We start from the raw sequence: 12,126 nt of genomic DNA on the forward strand, positions 1-12,126 counted from the left end.
TAGTTATGGTAGATAATAGTGGATTATAGCTGCAGTATCCATTGAGCACAAAGTGAGGCATGATGTTGTAAATGTGTTAGTTAGTTAGTTAGTTAGTTAGTTAGTTTGTTTGTTTGTTTGTTTGTTTGTTTGTTTGTTGATGACTCCCATGAACCACAACGTAGCCCACTAACTATCAAAGGGACGGTAAAAAAAAAAAAAAAAAAAAGTAATTACTTTTGTCCAGGTGTGAAAACTTCTACTTTGTTCTTGTACTCTTTTCCTGAGTTAGAAACTGTACAGATTGTATTAAAACCTTCTTGTCCTTGCCCCCCCCCCAAGTTATCCCGTCTCCATGTGGTGCTGAGGAATGAGCATTCGCCATGGAAACCCAGTCCCAGGCCAGTTCCGCAGCTGAGAAGAAGAAGAGGGTGGAGACCATCGTGGCGACCAAGGGCTCGTCGGCGCGCAATGACATCAGCGAGAAGGCGGTGGCCTCCAGCACCACGTCCAACGGTACGACACACTCTCGTTCCCCAGTTCCTGCTGAATCTAAAAAGCTCGTCTTGGTCTTGAAGCTTTAGCCAATGTTTGACTTTTAGCATTTGTTTTCTTAGAGAAAATGTTTGTTTTACTTTTTCAAGGCACTTTGCAGCAAAAAAAAAAAAAAAAGTATTTTATTTTGCATTGGCTGGGTGGCTTTTGCTTGCATTGCGGATTAGGATAGAAGTTTATCTTCTTTACTAAGTTATGGTTGAATTGACATATCGTTCCACTGTTTACCCTGTTAGCTAATTAGTTAGCTATGTAGGCCACCCTTACAAGCATAGCATGTGTGGTCGAATGTTTTGGACATATTACCTAATTATCCAGTTAGTCAATATTAGTTTATTTTACTTTTGAGATTAAACATTTCTTTTACAAGAGTGTCCTGGCAAGGTACTTAGGTAGATATCTTAGGTGGTTAGCTCGAACATGCAGGGCAAAAATCTCGAGGCAGGAAATTATGATTGTATTTGTGAGTGAGTTAGTTAGTTAGCAAGTTAACTAGCTTGTTTGCTATATAGATGCTTTAGTTAGACTCCGTTGGCAAAATGAGAGTGGTAATAAGTTATGAATGTATTAGTTAGCTAGTTTGGCCAATATACCGGTTATCTATGGAGTTAGTTAGGTAGCTAGGCAGAGGGTCAGGAATTTTCGGTTATACTAAAATTGAAAAGCAGGAGGTTATGAATGAGCTATTTAGATAATAGGTAGATGTGCAGCTAGCTAAATGGTTTGGCGTATCTGTTGCGCAAAAGCATCGCATAGGATGAAGAACGTTACTTAGCTAGTTAGTTAGCAAAATAAGCTTTTACAAATTCCTCATTGACCTTTTCTTTTCCAAGATTATGATTAGCGCTGTAGTGTCTTACTAACCTTTTGAAATTTGATTTTGATGTCAAATAAAAAAAATGTCGTGGCCACATCATCGCATTTAAGTGCAGATGTCCATGACCCGTTGCTTGTTTTTCTAACCACGATGATGTCATTTCTGAACAACTCCCAAAAGCTGTATTTAAACATGTGACTGTTTGCTTTACCCCCTTTTTCCCATGCTTTGCTGTGAGTCACGCTGTATATAACACACTGTCGCTGAACTTGTTTACATAGCAATGCCTTCAATTTATGCGGTTATGAATGCTGCGTACCTTTCAGTGTGTTATGCCAGTAGTCATCCGCTTTTCACACACACATATACATGTATATATATATATATATATATATATATATATATATATATATATATATATATATATATATATATATATATATATATATATATATATATATATATATATATATATATGGTATATATAAGCAGGAAAGTCTAAAGTCGGAACAAAACCAGAGTTGAGATCACTGCTGCCTGCCCTTAAGCCACAGCTGCACTCATTAGTAGCAAGAGGATTTTGGATTGGTTTTGGGGGGTTTGGATGTGGACTGCCCTAGAGGAGGCTTCTGTCAAACAAGATAATCCCAAGTGTCCAGTGTATAGGGTAAATATGTAGCGGCGACTTTCTCCCTCCATATGGGAGTTATCACAGGAAGTGGGTAAAGTAATACTGAACATCCCCACACATCCTGGGAAAAGTCATTGCCAGATGGCCGACACAGTTTTATTAATTAAGGGGGCCCGTTGAAGGAGGGATGTGGAAAAATCAGGGATATAATTTGGCTCCGTAATTGCGGATATTTCTTGCTGATGTAATGACAGTTTGGAAAACGGCAGGAGGTAGAGGCAAGATTCCCGGATGGGAACCAGATTTGAAAGACCACGATTCATTGTGTTTCTGCACCTGTCCTGTACTTAAGACCCTTTCACACTTGACGGGTTTTCCATTGCGCTGTGTAAAAGGTACTGTTACTGAATGTTGCAACAAAGGTGACCCACGGCCAATTTCTCAACTTCGAATGTAGTGTCAAAGACGAGACAGTGTTCTGTGTGAAACTGAATAGCGGAAACGGGTGTAAAGTTTTAAACGCGAGACTCATTTCTGTAAGTGTGTCACTGTGTGAATTTTGTGAAAGCGCCCACAGAGATGGAAAGATCCTGCTTCATTAAGTTCTGTGTGAAGGAGGGGTGAATAAATGCCGGATCTACTTACACAGCTAATATAGGCTTTAAAGTCACCGAACCGGAAGTTTAAGACCACCAGACCTGAATCCCTGTCTCGGATTCATAAGGCAGCTAACATTCTTTGGGCAGTTATAATTACCCCACATTCCCCTACGCCAGAACTCATAACCTCTTATCAGGTGTAACCCTACACCCAACTTTAACCCCTGCTGCCTTCATCCCCCTTCCAAACAAAAAGGTAATTGTGAGGAGCTGCCGAGCCTCCTCTGTGGCGGGTTCCCCTCATCGGAAGAAGCCCCTGATCCCAAGTCCACAGAAACCCCGTGGGCACAAGATCCGAATGATAGTGGAATAGTTTTAAGTCTGATGATGGGATATTTCTCATCCTCGTTGGAACTTTTATACAGGCACCAAGTCGGCATTATTGGCACAGTGTTCTCATGTGGTTGGCTACAAAAAGGTGGCTTCATCCTGTGTGCCATTCACCCCCTCCTTGTCCAACCCCCTTTTTCTTGCCTGACAACTCAAAAGAGACGACTGTGCTGCGACAATGCCATGATTGGGGGGCGGTTTGCGCTGGGGGGGGGGGGTCATCAGGAGAGGTTCTCTCCACTCCTTCCCCACCACCCCCACCTCCTCCTCTCGCCATTCAACGGGCAGGTGGATCACATAGCCCTCTGATTCTTTTGTTGGGTTAAAAAAAAAGTAGAATATGACCGCTGTTGGTGGGATGTTTTTTTTTTTTTTAAATTGGCATATTTAGGGGCAAATGTGGAATTCGAGTTGGAAGATTGGGGGGGTGGGGGCGAGAGCCTGAGAGGCTCGTGAAAGATGCTGTAAAAGTTGTGTAATTGACGACCGGGTTTTTTGCAGTTCAAGTAAGGACAACAAAGGGGTTGGCCAGAAAATTCCCAGAGCAAAAGGACCGCTTTCAAGAAGAAAAGGAAGAAAATCTGACAGGTGAAGAGTGGCAAGAGAGGTGTGGGAGGAGGGGGGTGGGTGGAATTGAGGGGTCGAGGGGCCACCGTCTTTTTAGGCAGCCATTTAAATGATCAACAGTAAATAGAAGGGGTGGTGGAATGGAGGGGGTGTCATCTGACAGAAATAAAGTTCCCGTTAACAGCACGGATGGAAAGTAATTTACAGATACGCTGTCCCCCGCCATCTTTGTGCCGCCCAGATAAGGTTTCATTTCACAAACGGATAGGAGACATTTTCACTTACGGGCCGCCATTCTGGGACACCTGTGATAACAGCTTGTGGACCCCTAATTGAAAATGGGTTTCAAAATGGATTTCCACTTTTCTTCCTTCCCTCCTTCACCCCTACCCTGCAGTTCCCTGCATTCCCCCCTCCCCTCCCAGTGACTGCCCCCACCGTCCGTCAACACCACGCTCCATTCCGATTTTTAACCCCCTAACACCACTGTTCACTCGCGGTCTGGAGAGGGATATTGGAAGGGCAGGGCGGGAGAACTGGGAGTCTGGGGAAAATGGAGCTTTGGGAGCGGATCATCCCTCAGCCCGTGTCAGCACTGTGACAGCTGCGTGATCCGTCTTGTTAATGAAATCATTGATCACTTGATGGGACTCATAATCAACTGTTTCTCCACTGTGTCCTGCCCCATCTCCGCCTTCTTCTCCTCCCTCCTTATGTTGCCACCAAGGGGATGAAAAATCTCCTCTTTTGTTGTTCAAGAATAAAAAAGTATACATCTGAGCAGGGGGGGGATATGTAGCGACTAATCTGTGCTTCGGAACCACTCCGACGGGGATTCCTTCCATCTGTATTTGTGCTGTGTGCTATTGGTGAAGTCCAAAGGAGGAAGCAGGGCCTCCCTTCATGTAGCTTTGCTCCGGGTTCTGGGTATGTGGGGCTAATGAGAAAGGACTGATGGAGGGATAAGGAACCTCAAGGGAGTACTGCCTGGCCTGCGGGTCAAACAGCACAATAGAGGAGGCGTTTTGGGGCTGACACACAAACCCCTCACAGCAAAACTAGGTATTTGTGTCCAATAAACCCCCTGCTTGTTGCATAAATAATACATAAAAATGCATGAAAACCTTTTAGAAGCCACTAGGATAATTTAGGATGTACCTGTAGACACAAAAACTGTGGGCGTGCTGTGCTTTCACCAGTGAGTCACACTCATTTCATGGACCTCTGGACTGAAGGCAATTTCCTGCAGCAGCAGGGGGACGGGCTTTGGCAGCGCCACCTCGCTGGGGCCCGAGGCGCAGGATTAGCTTAGCCTCACTGCTACAGAGGGCGGAGGGGAACATGAGCCTTCCAGCCCAGACTTGGACTCGCTCGTCTGGCAGACTTCCGTCTGCAGCGTCGACGGATGAAGCACGCTAGCTTCAATGGCCTCGGGAGGCGGGGAGGTGCGGCCAGAAATGTTTCTCGCAACTTCGGGCCTCAGAATTGTAGCTTGTCACAGTTTTGACGGTCATGGAGCTCATCACCTGAAGAAAAGTGACTGCAGACAAGATGGATTCGGATTTCTGACAGATCATTTACAGTCACACTGGACAGAACTGGCTCACAGGGCAGTGAGAAATAGCTGGTCACCGGAGGTCACAGACAAGTCCCCAGACCAATGATCAACACCCCCTCCCCACTTAAAAAAAAAAAAAAAAAAGATAATGAGAGCCTGTCCCAAGGGATATGATGTAATGGGGTTAGGGTTGGGGTTAGCCAAGCAACATCCCAACATCGCTCCACCCATGCCAGATCTCATTCCTCTGAGAGTGGGAGGTGTAGGGGCCCCGTAAACCCACAAAGTGGGGAAACAGTAGTTGATTATGCTTGTACTTTTTTCCTATTTGTTGTCAGGCATCGGCGGCCTCCCCCCTGCCAGTAGGAACAAAAGCAGGAGCGTCCCGGGCCTGCCAGGAGGATTTATTATGGTGCGTTCCTTCCCTTGCGCTCTGTTGTGCTCGTCTGCTCTTGGGTCCTTGCTAAAGTCATGGTGGCAATGCGTGGCCCTGGCCTAACAGGCCTGCCGTTTCTATTCACGCAGTGACGGACATTCACGTCTAATAGCTTTTGCACGCCGCATCTGGTGTTGATCATAAGAAAATGTGTGATGACAAAAACGTTTTCCAGTTTTGGGTTTTAAATGCTTCCTTGACACACATCATCATGTGGTGAGAACATATAATTAGTTAAAGGTTCGAGTCTGGCCGGGGAATTACTTGTGGATTTGAGTTGGACGTGTGCACAAAAGGCTAAATAGACACAACTTGAATGACACTTTTTTTCAGATCTCAGCCAAGAAAATATGCCAGATGCGGGTTTTGCAAATGTTAGTTTTCATTTATGCTTGTAATTGTGTGAGAAAATTGCGACATGAGTTGGACCGCTCATCTCAGATGAGCATCGGGTACGTTTTTGTTAGCACAAACAGGACTTTTCAAGTACAAAGAGTTGAATGCTTTATCTTTTTCAAGTGGAGCATAAGTGTCACCATATGGGGCAAAACTCTTGTCTCAACTTTTCCTTGTTAGTTAGCTGGAAATGTAGCGTTACATTACATACATTGTGGTTGTAACACTTGTAAACGGTCTGCTGATATCAGAGCCTAGGCATATTTTCAAAAACCTATCAGTTGTGGGTGATACTCATCCACTCCAGGCCGCAATTTAATCTGGATTTGCCCTACAATCTCTTGGATTATTCCTTGTACCATCCTGCACAAAATTTCATGGAAATTAGTTGTACAGTTTTTCTGTCGTCTAAAAAAACCTTACTTCCTTGGCTGAGACCTCTCAGTGCCTGGCGACCTCTGCCAAAGCAGTACTCCATTCTGTTTTCTAATGACACAAGCTTGCCTCTCAGCCTCTGACAAAGGTGATCAACTCAAGCTTTCAGGTTTGCATGAACAAGAGGCCCCTGCATCCCCTTAATCTCCCTCCCCTGACCTTCACTCCCCCTGGGCCTCGAGTCTCACCCTTCTCCCCACCAACCAGATCTCTCTTTCTCTCGAAAGAGGAGCTTGGATCAAAGGCCAAAAAGCATGGCAGCCATTCCTGGCGATTTATTGTAAGCAGACACAGAGGAGAGGCAGCGGCGCTCTCTGCTCTCTGCTCCGTGCTTGCTCTTCTTCCCACCCTTGTTTCTCCCAGGGCTCTCGTAAATAGCTCAGGTTTGGAGTGTGAAAAGAGTTGCCACTATTGGCAGCGAGAGCCCGGGATCACATCCACACTGGCGTGGTGAGTTTCTCCTCCTGGATGGGGAAAAGGGAGATGAGGAACTGGAGTAAGGGGGCTGTCAGCGATAAGAACCATTTGTCGGGTTGGATCCGGGGAGGGACGGTGTAATCCCCTTGCCCCACTCTGAGAGGAATTGATTTTCCGAAGGAGAGGGCATGCGGAGAATTGAACTCAGATGTGTTGCGCGGACAGAGTTTGCCGGGGAAACAAATGTCTGTACCGGCAGTGCAACATGAACTTGAAAGAGCCCTTCTAATGTCAAGCAATTGCATAGCTTTCTTTCACTAACTTCCTCTATTCCCACTCCTTCATCCTGTAAAAGGCATATTATGAGGCCCACTTCATTTTGTGACATCAATGATAGAATCCACTCTCCCACCTGCAAACTTTTTTTTATACTTGGTCCTTCTCAGCCATCTATCCAAACTTTTTGGTCATACGTGAGCACTTTGCATGTTAAACTGAAGTCAGGATGTTTTCACACTGGGTCCCTCAATCTGTCCAATCCAACACTAAAAGAAGCCAGAGTGCTCTGGAAAGGGTCTCAAGGTTTGATTAGTTTCACATCTGCATCAGTTTACAGGTAAAGTACTCTCAAGTTCACAAGATTATATTGAGATCAGACCCAGTCAGAACTGAATATTTTTTTTTCTTTAGGTTAAATACTTGGTCCACTTTACAAAGCCAATTGATATAGCTCCTAGTTAGTTTTCTCATCCAATACAGTTCTGATGAGAACTCATTGTGTTTTCAAGTACAGTCCACCAAAGTGGATGAAAAAGTGAACCAACAGAAAAGTTTAATGTGTTCACCTGCAACTTGGTTCAAAATAGGTCCTCGTTGTCTTTCTGGTACTGTACACATCAGACCAAGACAACGGCAATACAAACCTGAAATTGAGATGAACCTGGACCACTTTGCGTTCACATTTGCATAGGTGAAGCAAACTGGGCTTGAAGTGAACCCAATTCAGATCATACAAGGTGGTCTGCGTTTGGTACATCTTTAGTTCTCTTAAAAGGGGTTTTCAAACTTCAGATTCTTCTTTGGATTCAAGGGTCATAAAATAGAGTTCCCTCTTCACTGGAGTTCTTTCTGACTGAAAAGTGGAACCCACACTGCATTCAGCTCGTTTATGAAGAAGCACAGTTGAAAACACCCCGAACCACTTTTGAGACACTTGTGTCTTTCTTACCTTATCTAACCTCACCTGAAGCTGGGAGACTCCTCCAATGTGGAGAGGGCGGACCTGACCGCGACAGCTCCATTACCACTCGGGTGCGTTTCTTGTCTGACAAACTCCAATAAGAAAAGACGCGCGTTGGGGGTTTCCTTCAACGTGGTTGGAGCAAAGCCAAAAGTTTTGTTTTCCCTCCTCTGGTATCCACAAAGGACCCGCCGGAGTATCTGATTACGTTTTTAAAAGCTTTTTATCCGTCCACACTTGTTGCACACTGCAGATACTCACACATGCGTGCAGGCGCTCATTTTTCTCCGCCGCTAAATGGTGGTATTGATGGTGCTGGTGTTAGGGGCATTATTATTAACTATTTGGTGACCTCATGACTTCATCTTGGAGTGCTGTCAGAGGCGCTCCATATTATGTCTGGGCCTCTCTCTCTCTGTGGGCTCTTTGTTTCTGAGTTTGGCTCTGGGACAGCTCTGCGTGGGTCTGTGCGAGTCCCCCCATGGAGTTCATAAGGGAGGGGTTTGGAGGTAGTGTACAGTGAATGAAAAGAGGGAGCTGCATGCAGTGAGGAAAGGAGCAGAGTGTGTGTGTGTGGGGGGGGGGGGGGCAGTAAAATGTAGGATATTGAGGAGACTGCGATGAGTGACGAGAGTAGAGATTAAGGAAGGTTGGGAAGGCGATGGTGAGGAGGACACCATCCTACACTTAAATCCTAAAGTAGCCTTGAGCTTACAGTGATCACTTTTAACACCACTTTCCCTCCATTCCAATAAGGACAGCAGATATGCGGCTCAAGTCAGTATTTACTGTATGTGGGTTGTGGGATTAATGGTGAAGTCATGCCCAGATTAGAAAATGGATCTGAGAGGCAATGTGAGCGACAGGACAGGTCATTAAAGTGGAAGGGACGGGATAGCTGAAGGACGGGGGAAAAAAAAAAGGACATAGGGTGTGGTGTGTTCTGGAAAAGCCACAGATGACATTTTAAGTGAAAGACCATGAAGTGGAGCTGCTATATTTGGACTCCATCACTACATCCACCAACAGTTTTTCCGCACTGTGGCCTCAAGATGACTTGGAGTTCACCTTAAGTTTTGTCCGTTGGGCCAATGAAGGTCTAGGTCTAGAGCTTTTTTTAACAAGCAGCCAAGGTCAAGTCTGGGCTTTTTGCGACAAGCTGACGTCGTAATGATGTTTTGCAAATTGGAAGGCAAACAATGCTTGACAAGGTTATAAAAGAATCCTTGTGAGGCACATTGGCGCCTCGGAGCTTTCGATTAATGAACTAACCATATTCCAAATCATGTGTTGAGCATTTAAGGCCAAACCTCGATGCGATTAGCCTACCAGTGAGTCAGACTGTGTCCAGAACAGCTCCTCGTTGTGCGCGCCAGGTAGTTAGCATGTTCGTTTTACGGCACCTGGCCTGCGGTTTGGAATTGTGATTGTCATACGTGCTGGTAAGAAAAAAAAAAAAAAAAAAAAGGTCCAACGCGATGGGCTAGACAGCGTGAGTGTTGCCAGCTGCGGCATGAAAGGCCCGACTGTGCCGTTCATTTCACCCGAATTTGTCACACTCATGCGCAGCCCCTCGTCCGACGTGTAATGGAGACGCTCGGCCTTCAGCGGGTGTCCGAGTGAGACTAATTCGCCGTTACACATGCACATTTCCTCCTCGCACCTCTTATGAGTGATAGCTAGTCCCTTCACCGGACAGTGTGTGAAAGCTTTCCAATGTGTGTTTGGTTCAGATGCTAACAGTCCAAAGTCTTTGCGATCATTGCTTCTATTCACTTCCAGGTGCGTGAGTGATGTCACGCATAGTACTGGCACTTGGAAGGAAACATACTGTGACTCTCTATTACTATTTAAAAGTTTCCAGGTGTTTTAATAACATATCTCTACCACATGTGAGTGTAACATCCCAAAGATCAAGACAAAACTTTCTTGTCTTGTTGAAATTAACCACTTTTGAGGGGGTGGCCCCGTATCAGGCAAGTGAACAAGTTGATTACCCCGGTCTATATACGGTATAGGTCATATCCATATCTGTTACTGGTATGTAAGAAATTATTTTGATTGTCCCGTACTATTGAAGTTTCTTGAGATGGTGAAGTTTGGTAACCTGGCAGGCTGGCAATAGCCAGATGGATATGCGCTTCACTCAAAGTTCTCCGCAATATCCATCTGGTACCTCTCCACAGTAATTTGGTCGGGAAAGGCAGGACATTCTGTACAATAATTCGAGCTGATTGGACGATGCGTCATTCTACACGTTTGTTTTAACCAATCACGGCCATGGGTGAAAATTTCGTCTTTGTTCTTGCCGAAGGGGGGAAAAGCACGAACATCTTACCAGCTATAAATGAACGAAGCACTCCTTGCTGTTCAACATTCAACATGGAAACAGTGAGTAATTCTGCGAGAACTGACTTAATTTTAGCGTCTATTCGTCCATGTTGGGTTTATTTGTTAGCCCTTGCATCGGCGCTGCCTTCCTGGTTTCGTCACAGTTGCATATCCCGCCCCCAAACACAATGTCGCTCTGTGAAGAGCGGAACGGCGGTTATCAGCGGGAGCGGTACAAGATGTATTCTCCGGGGTTTGTGAACTCACAAATACTGCGAGAATTCATCTTGTGAGAGCAAGGTTAGATGTTTGGGTTTGTCGAACAATAAAAAAATCAGAGATGTGTATTTTTTTTATTCTCTGAAAAATGACAAATATTACTGCAGTTTACTAAGCAGTTGTGACCGTCTTCATATATTTACATATGCAGGTATTATACTGCCCCCTGGTGGCCTGGCGGTGCACACACCAGAATCAGTCGCACAATGACAAGACAACACGGGGCCAACTGAATGTGGAGTTGAAGTATTTCAGCTAAAATGAAGTGTTAGAAGTACACTATACATTGATTAATGAATTCAGTCAAAGTTGGAGTTGAACTCTGAATCTTAACTGGATGATCACAACTTTGCGTGAACAGTTTCTTTATTGTTCACTGTATGAGTTTGGTGTACAAGGGGCCCTTTGGAAGACACGTTTGGAATCACTAAGAACAGCGAAGGCCATTATTTTTAACATCCTCGTGAATGACCTTTACGCTGCATATGCTACCGTGACCGTTTCCAAACTTCCAAAAATGTGCATCGGCGATGTCCCACTTACTGTGTGGGTCGCAGTTCCGAGAGTGCGGCGGACAGCGTGAAGGCGCAGAGAGACCGCGGCGGAGCAGCGCCAGTCATTGATAAAGTGCTTAGCAGTAGGAAAATTAATGAATCCGGGCTTGACTCGGAGAGCTTTTTTTTTTTTTTTTTTTTGGCTGGTGTGTGCGTGTGTGTGTGTGTGAAGGGGCAGGATGGAGGGGAAGCGGGCGAGGGTGAGGAGGAGTAATCCTGTTCCAGATAAATGGCTGATCCCCCCTCATTCCTTAGCTATCAAATGTCAAAAGTTAAATTAGCCCGCTAGCCTTCGTTAGGAGGTAACGTGCTTGTCAATGGCTGGCGGGCAGGTGCCTCATTAAGCGACCGCCTCCTGCCTTAATCGACTTCGCCACTCTACGGACGTCTCCATTACTACCAGCAAACAAAGAAAAAAATTGGATTTAGCTTTTTTTCTGCTCATTTTTTTCATTTTGTATATTTATGAGTACACTTTATTAGGTCTATTTCCGGGTCTTTTGTCCAAAAGAGTGATTTCTTTTTTTTTTTGGTTACATTTTTTGTATTTTAAACAGCAAGCCTTATTTTAGTAGATCCTTAAGTATAACAAGGGCTTACAGCACTTGAATGAAGTGCAATGAAGTGATGCTTTAACATGCAGAATGCCGTTTTTGGATTTCCCTCTCATTTCTTTTCCCTCCTCTCTACTGGATCCTAACCGTTGGCTCGCTACTTCTTTGCTTTGGCCACGGATCCATTTCTCTTGGCGAGCCCCCGTCCTAATCGGAGTGCCACAGACCGGTCCGGCTCGCTCTCGCTCGTGTGTGTGTGTCAGTGGATCCTGCTGTTCAGGCCCTGGTGGAAACTGGCCCACTTGCTGGTATGCTGGGAAGCGTGCCCAGATCAAGCCCCCTAAATCAACGAAGCGCCGTCCCAGCCGGTGCTAATTCGGGGGCGCTC

The 12,126-nt window shown here is 45.3% G+C and overlaps 1 protein-coding gene across 2 annotated transcripts in view; it reads left to right on the forward strand.

The window, feature by feature from the left end:
• The window catches only part of gli3 (GLI family zinc finger 3), a 121,261-nt gene that overhangs the window by 26,621 nt on the left and 82,514 nt on the right, over positions 1-12,126 (forward strand). For both annotated transcript variants that reach the window (XM_077509205.1, XM_077509204.1), the window contains one exon: positions 322-495. In XM_077509205.1, coding sequence (XP_077365331.1) covers positions 363-495 — 133 coding nt within the window. In that variant the 5' untranslated portion in view covers positions 322-362. The remainder of the gene's footprint in view (positions 1-321; positions 496-12,126) is intronic.

This window comes from Festucalex cinctus, chromosome 20, assembly GCF_051991245.1.
Source record: "Festucalex cinctus isolate MCC-2025b chromosome 20, RoL_Fcin_1.0, whole genome shotgun sequence".
Classification (NCBI taxonomy): domain Eukaryota; kingdom Metazoa; phylum Chordata; class Actinopteri; order Syngnathiformes; family Syngnathidae; genus Festucalex; species Festucalex cinctus.